The sequence below is a fragment of the Python bivittatus genome, unplaced genomic scaffold, assembly GCF_059951505.1.
Source record: "Python bivittatus isolate LINGU-HERP-01145 unplaced genomic scaffold, Pbiv_v1 ctg000340_np1212, whole genome shotgun sequence".
Lineage (NCBI taxonomy): Eukaryota > Metazoa > Chordata > Lepidosauria > Squamata > Pythonidae > Python > Python bivittatus.
In genome coordinates, this window is record NW_028277056.1 from 14,271,009 (window position 1) to 14,293,329 (window position 22,321).

General features: G+C 37.1%; 1 protein-coding gene across 1 annotated transcript in view; it reads left to right on the forward strand.

Annotated features, from left to right (window-relative positions):
- Positions 1–22,321, forward strand: part of CNTN5 (contactin 5) — a 723,666-nt gene that overhangs the window by 322,452 nt on the left and 378,893 nt on the right. The window contains exon 4 of the mRNA XM_088140604.1: positions 9,315–9,446. Coding sequence (XP_087996730.1) covers positions 9,392–9,446 — 55 coding nt within the window. The 5' untranslated portion in view covers positions 9,315–9,391. The remainder of the gene's footprint in view (positions 1–9,314; positions 9,447–22,321) is intronic.

Here is a 22,321-nt window from a genome sequence, read left to right on the forward strand (position 1 = left end):
ATAGAAAAGAGAGAAAGACAAAAACGAAGGTGAGGCTATCCACCATTTCAATATCTTCACTGTTAATTCTAAGGCTGGTTGTTGTATCTACTGTCATTAGTTTGGGCTTCTTTGTATTTAATTTTAGTCCCATTGTTTCACTGCGCTCCTTGACTTTATTACTAGGGCTTGCAGATCCTTTGCATTTTTGGCTATTAGAGTAGCATCATCAGCATAGCATTGGTTATTGAGGTTTCTTCCTCCAATCTTAAAACCACACTCATCTTCTTCCAATCAGCTTCCCTTAATTCAGTATATAGGTTGACTATGGCTTAGTCAATTAACCGAATTTTATTTATCCTCAAGATGCAGTGAACCATAAATAACCTACACAGATTGAGTTCATATGACACATTAGGCTAAAATGTGGTTGGCTAATTTGGAGTTTAGTATTTCTCACTGAGAGAGTGAGTGATTTTGTGTACTTTACATTAACTGCAAACAGAGCCTTTTCAGGAAAATGAGCAAATGGGTGATTATCTTAGATCTCATCCAAAGTGTGGTTCATTATCTGCAATTATAAGATCAGGAAGAGACTAACCAGCATCTGCAAAGAAGCAGCCAAAGCAAGTCTATTGCACATAGCAGTCCAGGTATAGAGTTTCACAAACCAGCTCCAGAAGAAAGGACTGCGATGGCTGAGGGAAGAGAGGAAGTACTCCCAGGGCGTAGAGAGGAATTAAAAAGGGGGTTCAGTGTAAATGGACTGCATTTGGCTTCAAGAGCTGAAGACACGGAGAAATAAGAAAAATTCAGGGAGCTAGAAAATAGTTGAGAGAGGAAAATATAGAGCTAAGAAATGTAGAAATAGAAAAATATAGATACAGTACACAGAGACAGAAAATGATAGACTTAAAATGGTAAAAGTAGTTTTACGTAATGGATGAACTTAGAGCCATAGGAAAACTCTAGATGAAAATAGGCAGTAAGGAATAGACACATTAGGTAGCATTAAGATTAAATGTAAAGAGTAGGATAACTAACACGTTATTTTTGTATAATTGTCTGTGTGTGAGAGAGAGAGGGGAGAATCTAAGTCTTTGTATCTATGGTTTGCTCAAGAAAACCTAAGCATATTTAGTGGTTCTCTGGAGTTTTGCAGTTACATTTGGTAACCCCAGATCAGATGGATCATTCAATATATTCAAGGCCATAACTCTTAAGTTATTTCCATACTGTTGGTTTCCCATGTACTCCCCTTGTTTTCTGGGCTTTTGACCTTAATAGATACAAAATAGTGCAGAAGAAAAATCACATTGATATAGGATGTAAAATTTATTTTGGGTTCAAATACATACGGTGATTCAGAGGATTTTAAAGATCAACATCCAACTGAAATGAGAACTTTTCCTCTTGTGACTGATAGATAAGCAGTTGGAAAAAAGACATGGAACATTGTTTTTATATAACATAACTGCAGAGGAATGGTTGGTGAAGATGACAGAACATGCTGAAATGGCCAAACTGACTTGTCTGATTAGATAAAAGACAATATCTGAATGTATTGGTGACTGGAAACCTCTTATGGACTTTTTGCATAAAAAAGAAAAAAAATAAACTAATGATTTACAGTTTTGATGATTAGATAGGAGAGATTATAGAAAGAAGAGTGCCATGATTTAACTTTAGAGAGAGGTCAATTTATAATTGTACTTATAACTGCTGTAAAGATTGGAAGCCACTTTATATCTTTTTCCTTTCTTTTCTATTTTTCTGCTACTGTTTTTCTTTTTGCACTTTTAGTTTTTTCTTTCATTTTTTTTCCTTTTTCTCTTTTATTTTTCACTCCATTTTAGTTTATATTAGTCTTATTCTTCTATTTGAAATTTTCAAGAAAATTATTCTTGTGTTTAAAATTTTCAATAAAATTATATAAAAAATTCCCCTCTCACCCCTAGGGGTGGTACATGTCTTCCTTAATTTTGGGTCCTCTACCAGAGCCCTGGGAGTTTGAGGGTTCTGCAAAGTATCTTAGCTGTTCCTAGCACTGCACTCTTCTGGACAGAGAGCTCTGATGTTCCTGGGATGGATGGATGGATGGATGGATGGATGGATGGATGGATGGATGGATGGATAGATGATAGATAGATAGATAGATAGATAGATAGATAGATAGATAGATAGATCGATAGATGATAGATAGATATCCCAGGAACAACATCCGAAGAATGTTGCAGTGCTAGGAACAGCTAAGATACTGTACATCCTCTCTCTCTCCCCCCCCCCATTCTCATTCTCTCTCTCTCTCTCTCTCTCTCTCTCTCTCTCTATATATATATATATATATATATATATATATACGTGTGTGTGTGTGTGTGTGTGTGTGTGTGTGTGTATGTCATGTAAAAGTTCATATGAACATTCTTCCCCCAGGGTTTTCAGAGGGTCTGACTGGAAAGGAAAGGTTTGGGATTAGCGGTTTGGAAAAGCAAACAAATTGGTCAAGAGAAATTTGCCTTTTTAGAACACCGATGAAATGAAGGGGGGGGGGGTAACATTTCCAGCTCGCAGACTCTATCTCCAAATATTTGCTGCATCTGAGTTTCAGATGTCTATATTTTTTCAGGACTGGCAGGCAAACATTATCTTCACTTTATCAAAAAGGATTGATTCTGAAAAGGTACAAACACCAGCGTGTGATAAGTGATAAGAATAAAAATTGGATCAAAAAAGTATAAAAGAGAAGCTATCTATTGTTTTAACAAAGGCTTTAGAGTTTATTCACATCCCATTAAGATGTGAATGAAATCTATAAATACCCTTGGGATAGCCTAACTTTTTGCTTGTATCAGTCAGGCCAATGAGCCTGCCCCAAACAAATGTGGTTTAAAATACGATGCTTTGGATGTATATGTAAAACTTCATTCCTACTTTTGATACTCCTGAAACAAAGATGCTGTTCAGCTAAAAATATTATATAATCTCCACATGCGTGAATGACAAGCATAACTCCCAAACTAGTCTAAGTGGTAAATTGGAAATATTTTGCAAATTAGTATTTTTGGCACGGATGGAAATACAATTAATTGTGCAGCCTCTGTGAGAATGTGCAGATAAAAGCCTTGTAGAGTGGAGAAAGAAAAGCATTTGCTATACAACCCGCCGATGAGAATATTTTACTCTTGTTTAAGCATATGTTTATTGACATCTATTCATAACTTCCTAACGCTTACACACATTTCAGTCTATCTAAATGACAGATAAAGTAGTAACATTATTTGTGGACTGTCCTACTTTAGACTTCTAAGAGGTTTCTTTTCTGGCAGAGACGTTACATTTGTAGAATACCCTTCTGGACATTCCTTCTACTCCTTCAGCTACAGACTCCAGTCCTCAAAACCTCCTTTGCCTGCTTAATTTTTCCTTATCAATAGTGTAATAATATTTTTGTCCTCTGTTTCATCCAGATCTTACTGTAAGTCTCTTTTCTTTTATTTAGTCTTCAGCTACTGTTATTTACTGCTTCTCCTGTTTTATTTGACCAGCCTCACTTGCATTTAGACTCTTTTTATTTTCATCATTGCAGACAGATTGATTGATCTTAACTCTTTGGATCTTCCTTCCTTCCTTCTCTCACTACACCTTTGCTGTCAATCATCTCTGGCCTCACTTACTCCCTATCTTTTATTGGCACTCCTGTCTTTCAGTTCATTCATTGTTCATTCTGATCCCCTTGTTCAACCTTCTGAACTCTGAATGCATGGCCTTCATCTGGGGTGTTCATAGGGAGAGGGTCAAACAAGTTAAGATGGCGGACACAACCATACAGTCAACGTTCTGTCCCCTTTTTATGTGTGTTGCAAGATAAATTGTTCATGAGATATAAGAACACTAGCAAACAAGTTTAATTTTCTTGTCAAATGCAATAGGACTGATAAAAAAAATAGGGCAATGTGCTGCTCACAGTAATCTCTTTATGCACTGTCCCGTACATGCGTTCTATGAATGAATCCTACTTAGAAAATATGTGGGGAAGCCAGGAAAAATGTGAAAAGAAGAGTTTTCAAGAGCAGGTGGCGAGGCAGAACCTCTATTGTAGCATTGGCAAGAATTTTGGAATTGTGGGGAGATGCCAAGAGGAGAAAAGATAATGGGAGAGGTGGCAGAATGGATATGCCTAATTTTAAATGTTTATACAATGCAAAATGAACATGTTTACAGCCATACTTTTAAAAGAACATAGTGATATCTAAGTGAGAGATATAATTTTGGTACTAAGAAGTTGGACGTTTCCCAAGAGATTGTCACAAAATTGCAGCACCTGTGCTGTTCTTCCCCCCGCCCCCCAAAGCTGAGAAACACTTACAAATTAAGAACTAAGGGGGAAAAGTGGCAAATAGTAGTGTTGGTGACTTTGTTTTATCATGATTGGTCTTCTCAGTTAAAAAAAAAAAAAAGTTAGATCCATTTAATAATGGCAAATGAATAGTAGTTTTTGTAGAGGTAAAGTTCGTTTTTCCCCCCAATACTTATGCTTGTAGTGCTTTTAGTACTGATAACAGCATTGTGCAAAGCTCAAGATGAGTGATTCTAATCAAATATTTGAATTACTGCTTTGAAGGAAAGGCTCAAACTGAAACTTAAGAGATGATTCAGAGATTTGGTGGACTTCCTGGATTTGGAGAATCTTGAGCAATATATGCACAAACTGAGAAGGGGAGATGGTTAACTGGTATATTGGGTCTCTGATATTGAGATGACCAGCAGACCAATGCATTTTATTACCTTCACTTCTCCTGCCAGTCAGAATACTGGGGGGGGGGGGTGCTGTGTTTCTTACTCCTCCATTCCAATTTATTTAGGCAGGTTCATTTGGAGCAGAGAGAGGCACAGGTTTATTAACTGCATGAGTGGGTCTTAGTGTGCTTGTCGTTAGACTATTTCATATACTACAAACTACTTTGTATCATAATGTATGCCATAACGATAACAGAGTTTCGCTTTTAAAAGAAGTTGTTGTGCAAATAGCATATAATAGGATCATCCAACGCAGATTAGAGCTCTGCATGGAAAAAGAGATGCCAGATGTTCAAGCTGGTTTTAGAAAAAGCTAAGGAATAAGAAACATTATTGCTGATGCACGCTGGATAATTGAGAAAGTCAAAGAATACCAAAAAGGAGTCAGTGTGTGCTTCATTGCTTATAGAAAGGCCCTTGATTATGTAGATAAAGTCAGGCTATGGGATGTCCTTAGAAAAATGGGAATCCCAGAACATTTCATTGCTTTCATGCAAAAACTGTATACAGATCAAGAAGCCACAATACATACAGAACATGGTGAAACTGACTGGCTCCAGGGTGGCAAAGGAGTGTGACAAGGTTTTATACTCTTTCCTTATGTATTCAATCTATATATATGAAGGGAAGCTGGTTTGGAAGAAGAATGAGTGTAGTTTTAAAATTGGAGAAAGAAACTTCGATAACCTGCACTCTGCTGGTCATACTACTCTAGTAGTTGAAAATGCAAAGAATCTGCAAAGTCTAGGAATAAAAGTCAAGGAGCACAGTAAAAAAAATGGGAGTAAAATTAAATATAAAGGAGGCCAAACTAATGACAATATGTAGATCAGCCAGGCTTTGAACTGACAATGAACATACTGAAGTGGTAGATAACTCCTGATTTTTAGGATCATCCATCAACAGTAAAGGACAAGCAGTCAAGTATACAATGCGGACTAGTGCTTTGTAGAGCAGCCATGAAGTCTTTAGAAAAGATATTCAGATGCCATGCTGTGTCTATACTTACAAAGATCAGAATCATGCAAGGCATTGTATTTCCTGTGATGCTCTATGGAAGTGAAAGTTGGACTTTGAAGAAGCAGGATAGAAAGAGTGTTGATGCTTTTGAAGTTTGGTGTTGGAGAAGACTCCTGAGAATACCATGGCAACAAAGTAAACAAACAAATGGATCACCAAACAAATCAAAACATTGTTCTCACTCGAGGTGCAAATGACCAGGCTCAAATTATCCTACGTTGGACACATTATGCAAATATCCAGCTCTCTGGAGAAGGCTGTAATGCTGAGAAAGGTGGAAGGAAAAAAAAGAGGATGAACAGGAGCAAGGGCGGGTGGACTCAGTTACAGTGGTGTTGAATGCACTATTGAAAGTCCTGAAGGGCCAGGGTAGGGACAGATCGCCATGGAGAAAATCTATCTCATCACAAAGAGTCAACCCCAACTTGATGGCACATAGTCAATCAATCAGTCATTCCCAAAAGAGGGTATTCTTGAAATTTAGCCATGTGAGTAAGTTTGCCACTCCAGAAAAGCAAGCAAAAAGAGGGTAATAAATGCTCTGATTTTGAGTAAAACCTTAGTTTTTAAACAATATTTAAAGGTTTTTATTTTAAATTGTAGAAGGATGCCACGTGCGTTGATTTAGTACAATTTATCCTGAGGAACTTTTGTGGACAACTGGAAGGTTGCTGTGCTATTTTTTTTCTCATCCATGCTAACTGTCTCTCCAAAGAGTTACAGGGAGAATATTTCAAAAATGTATTGAGGTGAAATTCTTGAAGCTATCCAGCTAAAATTTTGCAGTCTTACTATCTTTTAGACAGTCTACTATCATCCTAAATTTATCCCATTCTTCCAAAATGGAAACAGCTGCAGGCCCTTTAATACTTTCCCACTCTAACCTACAGTATAGTGGGATCTTTTATCAAATTGACTCTTGAATTGATTTGAATAAAATCTTATTGCCTTCAATTTTGAATCACAGATTTGCAATGAATCTTGCTACCCTCCAATCTTAGATTCCAAAATGGAATTAGATCTTGGATGATTCACTTGTTTTACTGAATGCATTTTCATTTTATCACAATTGTTGACAGGTACCATAATGCATGATCTTCCAACCATCTAATTTTGTTTGGGTCCAGTTCACAATACTTATGCAGTCTGGATAAGTAGGACTGGGACTTCAGTCCAGCTCAGGAGTGAAATTTGGAAAAAATGGGGGGGGGGGAAGTATAGCTTTCTTCTTCTCTTATCTGGAAAAGGTAAATTGTTATATTTTTTAGTTGTTTTTAACTGGAATAGAATGGAATTTTCAGTCAAGCTAAACCTTTACAAGGGGATAAAGTACAGGGATTCTCAAAGTTGGTGCCATCAAATCTCTCTTTTTCCATAGTTGTTTTGCTTTGAAGCAGAATGTGTCATAGTTTGCAATAATAATAGTGATTATGATGGGGCAGAAAAACTGAGAGATTTTTGTGCCAAGGGAATGGGTGCAGCTTATATATTATTTCCTATGGAGAGATTGCTATTGCATATTACTTTTATGTAAAGAGGAAGAGCGATGAAGTTCTATATATTTTTATATGAAAATATTGCTATGGAATTCATATCAATTGCTGATGAATAAGGTCAGTGATTAAACATGGCCCTTTATGTTACTTTGACCCTTTTTAAGGTCATTTCATTTTAAACATTTTATAGCATGGAAAGTTGCCAATAAATGCAATATTGGAAATAGGTGGGAAAAGAAAATGACATATATCTGCCCAGTTTGGAGTAGTGGTTAAGGCACTGGGCTAGAAAGCAGGAGACCATGAGTTCTAGTCCCAACTTAGGCGTAAAGGCAGCTGGGTGACCTTGGGCCAGTCATCCTCTCTCAGCCCTAGGAAAAAGGCAATGACAACCCACTTCTGAAATCTTGCCCATAAAACTGCAGGGACTTGTCTAGGTAGTTGCCAGGAGTCAACACAGACTCAAAGGCACACATATACAACTCACTCATTTATAGATATAGTTGCAAAAATACAAAGTTTAATGTGAATCTGTTCTATTATATGTATTTGTTCCTTTACATGTTCATTTATACAGACTTAGAATTCATTATATATTTGTCAAAACAAGCAAACAATATAGCAATATATTTCACCATAATCTTTAAAAAGAATCTCACCAGATTGGCTCTGTGCTGTTCAGATGCTCAGTGTTTTTGGTCATCTTCAAGGCTTTTGTTTCCCCACCCTAGATTCTCCCCCCTCCCTTAAATTGGACTTGAAATCCCTTTCAAATAGAGGATTTTCCTTGGCAGGGTAAGCCATTTGGCTCCGATTGTCACACATCCTTCAGCTTCTGTGTTGTCTGAAATAATTTTTCTTCTTAATGATAACCTCAGAATGTTAATATATAATTTCCAGAACGTTAATATGTAATTTCTATGCTATTATCCTATTGCTGAATAAGTGGGATGGGAGAAGAAATAACTACATAAAGTTAAATATTCATAGAACATACATTTTCCAGCAGCTTGGTCATCACCATATTCACATAAGAGATAACTTGTAAGTCCTAGAAACAGACTAAAACACTGATTATCACAGAACTGGAAGAACAAAGGCAACTGACAGGCATATTTCACTGAGAAGGTAACTCTCTGAAGAGATAGATGAACTACAAGCACAGTATGTGTGAAGTTACTTGCATTCCAGGTTTCTGCTTCACAGTAGCTGACATTCCCCATAAATACTCTGTCCATAGTCCCAGCTAAGGTTGCCTGGATGAAATACAGTCCTCTGTTTGTCAGTACTGGAGACTACATGATGTGTGGACTTCATCTGAGGGTTTGATAGACAGCCATGTTTGGAAAAAACCACTGAAGTTGACATCAAGCTACATTCAAAGTGAATTTGCAGAGTTTGGCCAGAGGCAATGTACCTGTCTGAATTTCTGAGGAGATCAGAATTATTTTCATAAAATTCAGCATAGGTTTACACATGCAGCAAAGTATACTTTGTACTTGTAATAGGGCTGTACAGATCTTCAACAAGGCAGCCCTTGGGTTCAGATGACGGATCCTTTTGAAGTAACTCTGAAAAATGCATACTGCTGCATTTCTAATCAACTGAATGGCTGCACTGTTTCAGTTCATAGGGCTACTAGCTCTTACTTCCTTGATCTTACCCAACTGAGCAAGCCTTGACAAGGGGATGGGGGTCTAGGTTGGTGCAAATGTGTGTAAATGTACGTGAATTTACAGCTAACCCTGGGGAAAGTATGATAGAACCATCAAGAGTGGTAGGAAGGAATGAGCTATTAAGAAGGGATTTCCACAAGAAATTACAGAATCCAATGATAGAAGGAAGAATGAGGAAGAAACTCAAAATAACCCCACCTTCATTTTGTTTAATATAAGTTGGGGTAGACAGAAATGTGGAGGGAAACAGAGAAAGAGGGAGAGGGAGAGAGAGAGAGAAAGAGAGAGAGAACAAGAACAAGTAAGCAAGTGAGAGAGATTTATCACCTGTGTATTATTTCAACAGGCTGGGTTTTTAATGAAGGAACCTCACTGCTGTTAACAACCGCCCAAACGGGGGCTGAGGACCTTTGAAGCCACGCCATGCCATCATCATGGAGATTCATAGTGTTTCTGTCACTCACTAACTACCTTTCAGGTAAGAACAACACTCTTACACTGCTGTTTTAAGCACATACTAAGAGAAACGGAAACCATGAAAAATGAAAAGCTGTATTGAGAAAAATTCAGCTACTATATGAGTGGGACATAGAATTTGAAATAAGCTCTAGAAGAACTCAATCTAACTTTGCACTCCCTCTCAGAGGCTGGTGTGGAATGGTATTGATACTAGGTAGAATCAACTGCAAACTCTCAGTGAAGATAGTATTCCGTCCTGATTGGTGACCTAATGAGGTGGAGCTATCAGACAGCCAATAAAAGGGAGGGCAAACCACTCTATTCTGTTCCAGAGTAGGGAGTGTAACTCCACGGTATAATCCATATGGCAGTCAGTATTTTCTCATATACTGTTGTTTCTTCTCATTTCTCAGCATCCAGTCTCTCCATTTTTACATTAAAAAATACAACATCCCATCCCAAAATCCTACAGCTGCTCTCAGACAGGTTTTTTCACCTTTTAAAAAATCCATGTAGTTCATACTTTTTATATGAAGCTGCTTCTCCATTTCTACCAAGAAAATGACGTATCCCTGAAGTCACCAAGAGTCAAGCTTCATTTGAGGGCATTATTTAATGTTTCCCAAATATGCAGCTTTTTAATGCAATGTTCCTATTTTAAATGTGCTCAAGCACAAGCTAGTGCTAATATAATATAATGCTATTTCCTTTAAGTTTGGAGATTTCTTTTTAATTAACTTTTCTAGCTGAGAACAACAGAGATGAGCAGAGGGCTCCATTCCATGTTACCATCTGTGCTGAAGGAAAATCTGTTTTGGTAGGTTGCAACATTTCAGGGTAAAAGAACACCAGCCTACATAACAGACCCTTTGGGTTTCCAATATTTAAGTTTATGCGTTATGAGAAAAAATATTTTGGCTATGCAGTCACCATAAGCCAAGGAAACTGACTACTAGACTTGTTCAATGTTTCAGACTCAAAGACAAAAAAATGTGTTTTGGAGCACATGCACGTTTATCACCTGTCTGCAGCTTCTTAAACCAAATACATATTGTCCCAGGATTGTGCACCTGCAGAATCTGAAGAAAAGGCACAGCTGCTTTATGAAGTCCATTATCCAAGCATCTTTTTGTCTTTGAATCCAAAGCAATGCACACCCCATGAATAATTCTCTGATCTAATCTCTATTTTCTATGCTTTCTTTACTGATCCATTTCAGGCAACCTATTCTCTTATCTCATTAATTTTACATGTATTTGGAAATGTTTGATGATAGACTATATTGGTGGTGGTGGTGGTGGAGGTGGTGGAGGTGATGGTGTCCATGTATACAGTGTGGTTCCTGGCCCTTATGAAGATTCGTAGTCAATTAAATCTGAAAGTGTTGGTTTTTTAATGGCAGTCTCTTCTATGGAATGGCATGTGGTCCCTATCTTATTTATTTGGACCACTATACTTTTAATGTCTGTGTTGCTCATTGAGGATTTTGCAGTTTAGTTTTACAGTTAATTTGTTTACTGGCTTTAGTGGACATCTGCTGATTTGGTTCCCTACTGATATTTTAATCTTTCTCGAGATTTTGATGCGGGATGAGATAAAAAGCATAAATACAATTGGCGGGATCCAGAGATGTCGTTCCAAGATCTCAGAGGCGTCAGTAGGATTTTTGGCTTCTTTATGTAAATGGCAGAGCTGCTGGCCATCTTACAAAGCATTTTCAGTCATCTGAGAGAGATGGAGCATCATCTGCCTTGAAATCAGAAATTTTAAATTCTCTTTCTGCCATGGAAATAATACTAATTGTTTGGGATCACCCTTTTTGGAGTTTCATATGTTCTGTTCTATTGGATTTTTGGTTTTGGCTCTTTCCTTTTTTAAAAGTGTGTGTTCTATTCACTAGTAATAATTTTGCGAAGGAATATATTGACTTGCTTGTTATGTTGGCTTTGTGTAGCTAGCATTAGCCATTGCTCTCAACAAATAATGCTATGCTTGAATATAATAATTTAATCTGACCTCAGAGGAACTCCTGCCATCTGGGAGAATTTTACTTAACTTGATTTTTCACCTGTCAGATCACTGGAACTTTCATCAGATCACTTTGTATATTGAAACAAACAAACAAACTGAACAAAACTTATTATTCCACTTTTCAAACTCTGATGCCAGATCAGTACAATGGATTTCATCCAGAAACAGTCAAGCTCAAGCTGTACCCCCTGAAATAACCTTAAATCATTTTGATTAGATCTGATTTACTTTAAATATCCAGGATCGCACCTCCCAAATTCATCAGCTAAATATGCCCACCATATGTTAAGGGCAACACTTGGGCATCTGTGGATGTTGTTTTACCTGACCTTAAATTATCCTCTATTAAAACTTGTCCCATAGCAGTTGCCAACTTCATTACTAATTATTATTACATTATTAAGGCTTGGCTATAAGGGCAGCACAATGTACATCAACAGATTTTTCTGCTAACTCAAGGATTGGAAGAACACATTATTATGGACCAGAGGAAGATACTTAAACCTACATTCTGCTTCTGCCAGACCAAACCATAAAAAATCAGGTCTGCTTGTATTTGCATAATTTCATTATTTACAGAATTCTTTTTATTAGATGCACCAGAATATTCCAAGTATAGACAGAGTGGTCTGGAATATTAATACATAGATCAGTAGAATTCAAAGCTGTTCAGATCCCAAAGGATGTCAAGATAAGCTGTAATTCTAACCATGACATTTGATCTCATTGTTCTACAATTCTGTCTGAGCTAAGCAATTCTGGACACTGAATCTGGAAGAGGTTTTGCCTATAGCTTTATGTTCCACAGGACCACTAAGTCAGGCACTTCAGCATTTTAGCTTCCACTATTCTTCACTGCACTCCTTTTGGGCAGAAGCCCAATGAATGTAGGCATTAACTCTTGACAGTGTTTAGAGCAGTGTTGTCCAAACTTGGCCACTTTAAGATAAGTGGACTTCAACTCCCAGAATTCCCCAGCCAGCATGAAGTCCACTCATCTTAAAGTGGCCAGGTTTGGACAACACTGGTTTAGAGACAGCATTTAAATACTATAGTTATAAGAACATTGCAGGAAAGAGGAAAAAGATGTTCAGCACACACAAGGATATTGCTTTCTTTCCTTCATTCTTCACATGTTTCTTCTAACTTTCCTTCAAGAAGTTCAAGATAGCATACATGATTATTTTAAGACTTTTTATGATCCGACATTTAGAGGTAGGGAGAATGTAAATTTAAGGCCAATCTTTTCTTCTCATTCTAGCATGCATGCATACATGCATACACACAAACACACACACACACACACACATTTTTCTCAAAGACCTAGTAACTGGAAATGAATGAGAAAACCCCAACAAGCAAAATAATTTTGGGAATTATATTTTAACTGATTAGTGAAAAGGATCGTTCCATCTGGTCACTTCAAAGACTGAAACATAGTTTGGGTGAACTTCCTTCCATGTGTGGAACTCAACTGTTCCCCTTCTAAAATGGCTCTTGGTTCTTCCCTTACCTCTTTTCTCTTTCAAATAGCTCCAGAAGTAAATTCGTCTAAGCAAGGAATGATTCTTCCCCAGCTTCTCAATGAGTTTCGTTGCTAAGCATGGATTTGAATGTGGTTCTCCCAGGGTCGTTCCACATGAAAACCATTACACTCTATGTTTTTCTTTCTGAATGGCTATATTGAGCTTTTCTCATTCTGTCACAGGGAGAGGAAGTAGATTTGTGTGTAAGTTTTTCCTGTTCCTGTATTCCTGAAGGTATGCATGGACAGATAGTGCTCATATCTCTCACTAATTTTGTACTAAAGGTCATCACAGTAGCCAGGGATAATCTTTGCCATTCATTTAATATTGACAATTTTTATACGAAAACACTTCCATCACTTAATAAAATAAAATCTTACCTTTATAACAGGAGTGGGCTTTTTTTTTTTTATACTGAATATTTTTAATAGCATATGAATAGCCCTTCAGGATCAGACCAAGATCCATCTTTTGTTTTTTACAATGGCCAACCAGTTGCCTCTGGTGTGCTCATAAGTAGGAAATGAAGACATGCCACTTTTCCACTATTGTTTCCTGCAAATAGTATTTAGAGGCATACCACCCCCAACCCCAACTGAAGGTAACCATCAGACTTCAAAACTAAATAGTTCTTGAGAGACCTGTACCCTATAAATTTATCCAATTCCCTTAAAGCCAACTAAGTTAGTGGCCATCACCACATCTTATGTTAATTAATTCCACACGCTAATTATGTGTTCTTGCAAATGTTCTTACAATCAGCTTTTGTGTATTCTAAATCTTCCACTTAGCAACCTTGGATGGCCCTTGGTCCTAGTGTTTGGATTGGGAGAAAAACACTCTATTTTTTTATACCATTCACAATTTGATAAATCTTTATCATGCTCAATCTCTTGTTTTTCAAACTAAATAATCCTAGATGTGTAAGTCTTATCTTGTAGGGCAGGACTTTCAGTGACCTGGTCATTCTGGTTGCCAATTTCTGTACTTTTTCCAGCCTTATTTTATCCTTTTTCAAATGTGGGGACTAAAAACACATTTTTGGCACAATGAAGCCCCCAATGGCAAGAGTGATGATCTGGCATGGGCACCCCACAGACACGGAGAGGGATCCAATGTATTTCTTTTCCTATTTTGAAAGGGGGAGTTGAGGTCGCAGTTTTTCCTTTGCTTTTTAAACTGTGTAAAGTCAGTTTTAGGAGTTACCTTGTAATTTCCTATACTCGTGTCTCAAAATGTTAAGCAAGATTGTTTAGCAACCCAGGATGAACTTTGAAGAGGGCTCTGAGCATTACAAAACTGGGATGGAGTAGTAAGATATGTCCCTAGTGCCTGAGATTTTTCATACCTGGTTCAGAAAGCAGGTAAAGGAATTTGGACGTCTGAAAAAAATGTTTTTATTTTGGGTGCTGTTCCTTTTCCCCCACAATGTATCATATTTTAATATTTCCTTATTTTTTAATACTATACAGTATTTTATATCTCATTCTCAATGGGGTGACTAAGGTAGGCTACTTTTTAAAATGTGGCAGTGTGAAAAGTGAATTTTTATTCTTAAAATGCAATCCACTCTTTGAAAAAACTGGAGTAACACTGAAAGTAGCAAGTTTTTACTACAGTTCTACACAGTTGGTTTTTAGTTAAAAGTGACAGGTGAAATACAAGGCTGAGAGTCAAGAACACTATTAAGAGAAAATTAATGTGCATTTATTACTCTTGACCCCTTATATTGGCTTTTAACAAAAAGAAGCACTTCCTACAGACATCTGCTCTGCCCCCCCCTCCCCCCAGTTGATGGCTTTAAATTGGAAACAGCAGGGCTTCAATGAACAGTTGGTCAAACCATTTTATAGAGCAGAACCAAAATTGCCCTTAAGAGATGAGCATGTGTAGGATTAATGCAAGTTTCAGTGCCCTTCTGCCACCCTGACCTGCAGCTGTGGGTGGGAAGAAGAACTTTTGTCTCTTATTCAATCCTTTTCTCTCCATCTGGCAAGTTAGTGGCTTGGAGATGAACTGATGTGAAGATCTCAGATTCCTTCCCAAAAGCTGATCAATACACAGTATTCATTTTCATAATGTTCGTTGCAAAGTAATAAATAAATAAATAAATTAAAAAAAAAACAAAATCATCTTTGCCTGAAGGATCAAAAGTCATTAATCATACCCATCTAATATCTAGGCAGGGGTTGTTTTCATCCCATTCCATTCCCCCCCCCGCTTTTTTTTTTTTTTTTGCACCATTTGTCCAGATTTCTCAAGTCAGGATATGAAAGAATCTGACAATCTGTGTTAATTTGATTTCTTTCCTGGTGGGAAAAAAGGAGTCATGAAATGGGACCACTTGTGATTCAGCAGGCCTAGAAGGAATGCATGGGTGAGAAAAAGCACAAGATGTTTGGCAAATATTTTCATACCCTAAAGAAGCTTCCTCGAACGTGGCTATCAGTCCTTCTCACACATGGACTGGTAACTGCTCCACAAGATTCATGCAGGAGTCTTCCCAAGCTCTTCTTGGAGAAGCTGGGAACCTAACTTGGAAACCAAAGAGGTGTCTGCCATTAAGTCATCCAGAAGGCGCATATATATCCTGTCTTGGCCCACTTTCTTTTGACTTGTAGGGACCCCCAGAGAAATTAAGATGCCAACATAATGACAGCCTTGTCAAAATCTTTAAAAAATTAAAAACAAATGAAAAGGTACTGATATTGTATCCTGCAATAGGGGTGGGGAGACATTACCCTGAAGACTTGTGGATGATAAACTGGGCATATATCTTTATATCTAGGCATATGTGAGATCTCTAGAGGGTATCCTACCCAGAATCTGTTTAACTTTGGCAGTGCTGTTTTTTTTCTAGGCATGTACAACATTTGGAAAACTGTCCTATAGGATGGATGACATTTGTTCTGATTCACATGTTATTTTAGAAAGCACAGATTTGGTTGATTGATTAATTGGTACCAGAATCTACAAACATCAGTTTTCTCAAGTATTCATGCATCTATTAAGCAGGAGACATAAGCATGAGGGAACTGAATGGTGAAATGCAGAAGGGATGGTGTGTTTCTTTCTTCTCAGTTTTAATTTAACAGATTTTCATCTGTTGCTCTTTGCCCACTTCTCATGTGGCATCAGTCAATTCACACAAATGCCAGTGGGTGTCATACAGAAAACATCTGGGCTATTCACCAATAAACAAAATCTCATTTGCCCTTTGACCCCTGCTTAAAACCTTGCTTTTTGCTATACAAAGGACATGCAGTTCATACAATAGGCTGCCTCATGCTGAATAGGGGGGAAACATTTATTTCCTTCAAGATAAAAGAGGGACGGAGAAAGAAAGGATAGAAAAACAGCATAGTTTGCTCCAGCTGGTGACCTCTAGATTGGCATGACATTATTTCCATCCCAAGTAGAGGACACTAACTGGGAAATCTGCCTCAGAATTACAAAGAAAAGCAAACAATTATGAGCAATTTTCTTTCCTTCTTTTTCTTTCTTTTCCTTTTCTATTGTTACTCATGAGTAAATTGACATTAAGTCTTTCATACCCAAGTGATGGCAGGGATTTAACTTTTCCCATTATCCTTCTTGTTTCACAAAATTGCAATCCCACAAGTGCAGGATTTAAAAAAAGAAAAAAGAAAAAAAAAACAGAAAGGATTCTCTTGGTGCCAAGGGAAGACTGGCTGCCTTGATTCTGCTTCTTTATTTTTTACTTATTTGCTTCTTTACTTATTTTTATACCTTCCAAACCTGCAATCTGCACCTTCTGTTTATTGAACAGCAACAGCAAAAAGTACAAATATCAAATTCAGAACTTTTCAAATACTAAAAACCAGTGTGCTCTAAATGAACAGGAACAGGTAACACGATCAAAACATTGGTGCAATGGTATGTGGGAATGACCTCGGGAGACAGGAGGGAGAGCCACAGAACGGACAACCAGGTGTGTTAAAGATGTCTCAGCAAACAGAAAGGGGGTGTGTGGGGGAGATGTATCAGAAGAGACCTTCCATAGTTTCCTGAAGAGTAAAAAGGGAGAAAAAGGAGGGGAGAAATGTTTTCAGTCTTGCAAGATTCTGTTAGTGTAGTTTTACAATAAAGATAGACCGTATTAAATTCTACTATTAGATCTGCTAGTTCTTAATAGGGCAAGCTCCTGCTATATAGATGTATTTTATATAAGTCTAGACATTATTAAGGGGGATGCGGTGGCGCAGCGGCTTAATGACACTGAAAGTTGCCGGCCAGAAATGGTCGACGCTTCAGCGGTTCGAGTCCAGCCTTCGCATTAGCAGGGTGAGCTCCTGTTTCCTCCCCAGTTCCTATCAACCCAACAGGTCGAAAACTCACGTGAGTAGATAAATGGGGACTCTCACTCCGGTGGGAGGAAAAATGCTGGCGGCGCCTTGCAAAAAGGAGTCGGGAGCAGTTGCCGGTAAGCGCGAAAAACCGCACGCGCCCGAAAAGGGCGCGAAGCAACGGAAACCCCGCCTCCTGTGCTCGCCAGCTGGGCTCTGCCCTAGGAAGGAGGCTCTGGCAAACCACTTCCGAAACACTTGCCTTGAAAACTGCAAGGACTCGTCCAAGCAGTCACTGCAGGGTCAGCAATGACTGAGCACAGATTAAAAAAAAAAAAGACATTATTAAATTCCATATAATTTTAGATATTATGATTACATTTTAGATGTCCTCAAATGTTTGTAATTTTAGATGTTATTAAATTTTAGGCAAATTTCAGATACTACCTTACTTATATCTTAGACATAGACTGCTTCGTCTGAATTCTACCTATGGTTTTGTGCCAGGTTGCTTTATATATGTATCCTAAATATGTATTAATGTTATCTAAATATTTCTTAGTTTTATAAGTGAACATAGGTCACTCATGAACAAACTTCTTGTACTGGTCTAAGGCTGTAATAAACTGTATCTATCTATCAATAAAGATAGAGCTAGTGCGGGAGGGCGGAGCTGGCGTCGCGGCGATACGGCGGGCGATCCTGGGCTCCCAGGATGGCAGCCGATATCTCCTCGCCCGGACGGTCCCGATGGACCTAAGCCGTCCCGTAGAGATGGCGAACGCAAAGGGCGCGTCCCGCGGATCTCAGGGACGCCGCAAGTCCCAGATCGATCCGGGGAGAAGCTCTTGAAGCCGGTGGAGGAGAGGCAGCCAAAAATGGCTGCGAAAGCCGGGACAGCTCCAAAGGAAGATGGAAGAGAAGGGTGTCAACTGGGTGAGATGGACTTTTACTATTTAACTATTCTTAGAGAACACCTTAAGTAACTTAAAGAGATTTTTAAAAGTGAAGAAAAGTGGATTAAGCGGCGAGATTGAACCCTATTAAAAAAAAGAAGGGGGAGAAAATTTTTCTTTTCAACTTTCCCTTTTTAGTGGAATTGACAAGATGTTTTTCTTTTAAAAAAATATATTTTTAACTGGATTGGCTTTCTCTTTTTAATACTCAATAACTTTTTATTTTAAGCCTTTATTATACTAAGATTTTTTTATTGTTATAAGAAATTTATATCTTTTTGACTTTGAAATGGGGAAAGTGGAGTTAAGAGAAAGTAAATGAAAGAAAGTTGCACTGCCATTTAGAGGCGCGAATTAGTGCTTTTTTTCATTGTGACGCACACTCAAAGACCCTGTGCTTTCTAAAAAGATAGTGGGATGTGCATGTTTATACAGGTGCCATCCGTAACTATAAACAAGAAAGTGGAGTTGAAAGCGACTTTGAAAACATTAAGATGGAAAGTTTGAGCCAGTCACAAGAGCCTTGATTAGTGGCAGTAGCTCTTTTTTCTGCTAGAAGCTCTGCTTTGCTTTCTATTCAACCCCCAGATGGATTTTTTTTTTTAAAGAGGCTTAGCCTTTTCCTTCTTTTCCTTTTCTTTTTATTTTTCCTTCTTTTTTTTTTCTCTCCTTTTGCTTCTTTTTTTCTCTTATTTTTGGCAAGAACAAAGATAAAGAATCCTTTGACTCAATGAAGGTTTATCAAGATAATAGACTATACGAGAAACACAATGCAGAAAAAGATCTTTAAACTATTGAGGATGACTATAAAAAATTGGAAGAAGAGCTGCAGAAATTCTCAAAAAAAAAAAAAAAAAGATATTAAAGCTAAAATGGACTTAATTAAACATAAAATGGGATCATTGGAAAAGGAAGAAATGGTACAAGAAATCAGAAACATTAAACGGAATTATTGTGAGGCCTATAAACTGAGAATTAAAAGGGTTAATCAACTGATAAATGAAGAGAGACAGATTTGTTCTTGGCACTGAGGGTGAGAAAAAGATTATACAAGATTATAATGGAAAATCGTACTAAGAGAATGTACAAAAAGAAGAAGTAAAACAATATTGAAAGAAACTATTCCAGATGTTTAAAGAAAAATCAGGGGAATACAACAATGATGGAACTGACAGAAGCTTCCAAAAGCAGAATGTTCAAAAGGACACTTATTATTGCTTTCTCTTATCCAATAATATAGAAAAAAGGAATGAACAGCCAGATATTTTGGGACATTGAATGAAAAGGGTGAACTCAAAATTATGCAAGCGCTGGAATAAAGTATAAATCTGAGATATATAGTTAAAAATTGTATAACATGTAGTGAAATCTGGTTAGAACTGTAACTTGGTTAGAATTGTAATTGATACTGTAACTGATATTGGTTAGAATTGTAACTCTTAAGAATTGGAAAAATTAAAAAGTACTTATGCAGGAGGAAGTTATTCAAAATTATGGAATGTGCAGAGATGAGTTAAATTGAGATTTGAAATTAGAGTAAGAAGATAAGCAATTTTATATGACACGGGATTTGTTTTTATTAATGATTAGATGAGAAAATATAGTAATGTAATAGATTAGGAAATTTTATAATAGAAATTTGATATTAATTATTATATATATACACATATAATAGATAGATGGAGATGTATTACTAATCCTATTGAAAGTTAAAATTTTTTGTAATATATGATTTTATAGATTAGCTATGAATGATTAATAATTGTTAATTGATAAGTATACAAGTATATTTTTGAATAGATGATATGAGAATTTAAGATTATGAAAGGGGCACCAACGAGTTTAACTGGTTGACACACGGTATAAAATGGAAGATGCTTTTTTATGCCTTTTTATGTTTTTGTTTGTTCATGTTTGTTTTGTGTTTGTTGTAAAAATAAAAAAAACATTATAAAAAAAAAAAAAAGATAGAGCTAGTGCTCTTGGTTGTGCTTCTTGTCTGGGCTACCTCACAGGGATAACAAATGGAGTTTTTATTTTATTTTTATTCTTTTAATGTGCCAGTGCAAAGCATGAGAGTTTATAGAACAAGGGGGTGGCAAAAGGGAATAGAGATGAAATTCCAACTTGGATCATCTTGTGCTGACTCTTGAGTAAAGAGAAACCTGCTTCATGCAACGTATTTCACACATTGTGGGTTGCTGCGGAGAAAATCAGAATTTGAATAAGGGGAAAAAAGAAGGGAGAAAATAAAAGCATCTGGAGGTTTTCTTCAAAATGAAGCAAAATGAGCTATGAAAAAAGAATTAATGTAAGGAGCAAGTGAGATGGATAAATAACATAGCAAGGGAATGGATAGAGTAGGCTATTACTTCGTTATTTTTAAGTAAATATCATGCCATCAAAGTTCAAAATGTTTTATAAAATAACATCAATGAAGGTTCTTCCTTTGTATGGCAGCATTTATAATCCATGCCTTGCTGCAGTAAAAGTAATGGAGGAAGGGGAGGAAGATATGGGGTACTATGGAAGAAAGAATATTTTGTTTCAATTATGCATATTGGATTTATTTTCTGCAGGACAGCAGGACTAAGGAACTGTTCTTAGCAAGTTAATGTAAGTCATTATTATGACTAAAAAGAGTATGAGGAGGTGAATATAGAGAAAGCAATGAGAAGATGGAGTGAGACCATCAAGGAATTAATATTGATAAAGAAATATAAACTTAATACAGGAATATAAAGTGAGCCAACTGTGAACCACATAAAAGAATGATCTATTTAAATGACAGCCTTGGTTTATTGAACGGCTTCCTGTGCTTTCCTCTGTTGAGATTTTAGGAGAGCTTCCAGAAGAAGCTGAAGTCTACTCTGATGCTATACCAATACACAGTTAAAATTTATCCAGAACAAGTCTAGGTGAAGTACCCAATAGATGGGGACATTTTTGGCTCAGGACTGGCCAGAAAACTATTGCACTGAAACTCAGAATAGCAGTGTGGAGCCCCTGGCATTAAGTCCTAAAGCCTGTTCCTTTCAGCATTGCAACACAGTGCTCTCTTGAGATACTGTAGTCTCATTTTCCTAAGTACTGTAGAAGAGGGGAAATGCATTTTCTATGGAAGATATCTTCATCTCCTAAAGACTGGAGTCTTACAAGCATATCTACTAATAGAAATGTAACTAAAAATTTGGAAGAGCTTAATCCACACAACTGAGAGTTAAGTAATTGTGCCTGACAAAGCTGACTGTAGCAGTCACAGAATAACAAACATATCTTCATGTTTGATTAGTGATGGACGATCTAACTTCTGCTCACTCTAAAAATCTATTGAGCATATATTTCAAGATAGTGCTGAATGATTCAAAGCCTTCCAGCATTCTTTAAGCACTTGAAAGGAATGTGCGTCATGTTCTCATCTGCTATTATTACCCTACCTATGACAAAAGTGAAAGATTCATTTTGGGGGAAGGAATCCAATCTTCCTTTTTACACTGTTATGTAATTTGATGAAGTAGCACAGAAATAGCAAATGTACATTGCGGTCATATGTACTATGCTTGTTCTACATTCTATTGTAGGGTAGACAATAAAATATATAAAATAACTTAAAACCTAATATCTCATATTGGACTTACCAGAATTCTCTCTCTACCAACTACAGTGGATCTTCCATTGGTCAAAGGTAAACAAATTACTTAGTAGATGAATAAGAGGAGAATCAGTTCAGTAGGCAATAGAGAACTTCTCCAAAATATTCAAGGAAATTGAAGTCATAGAGGTGTGTGTGGGTGTGTGTGTCTGTATGTGTGTAATACTCACTATGTACTGTTTTTGATTTTAAGGGAAGTTTAGTATAGTTGAACTTGTATTTTGTATTTTGGACTTCAAAACAGTAGATATTAAGACACTCGGAGCAATGATGGATAGGGTTCACTGGCAGGAGAAGGCAGTGTTAAAAGGAGCTCAGGGTAGGTAGGAGTTCTTAAAAACAGAGATGTAAAAAACACATTTGTAAACAATTCCAGTAAGAAAGAAACATGGAAGATAGCAGAAGAAGCCATGGTGGCTCCA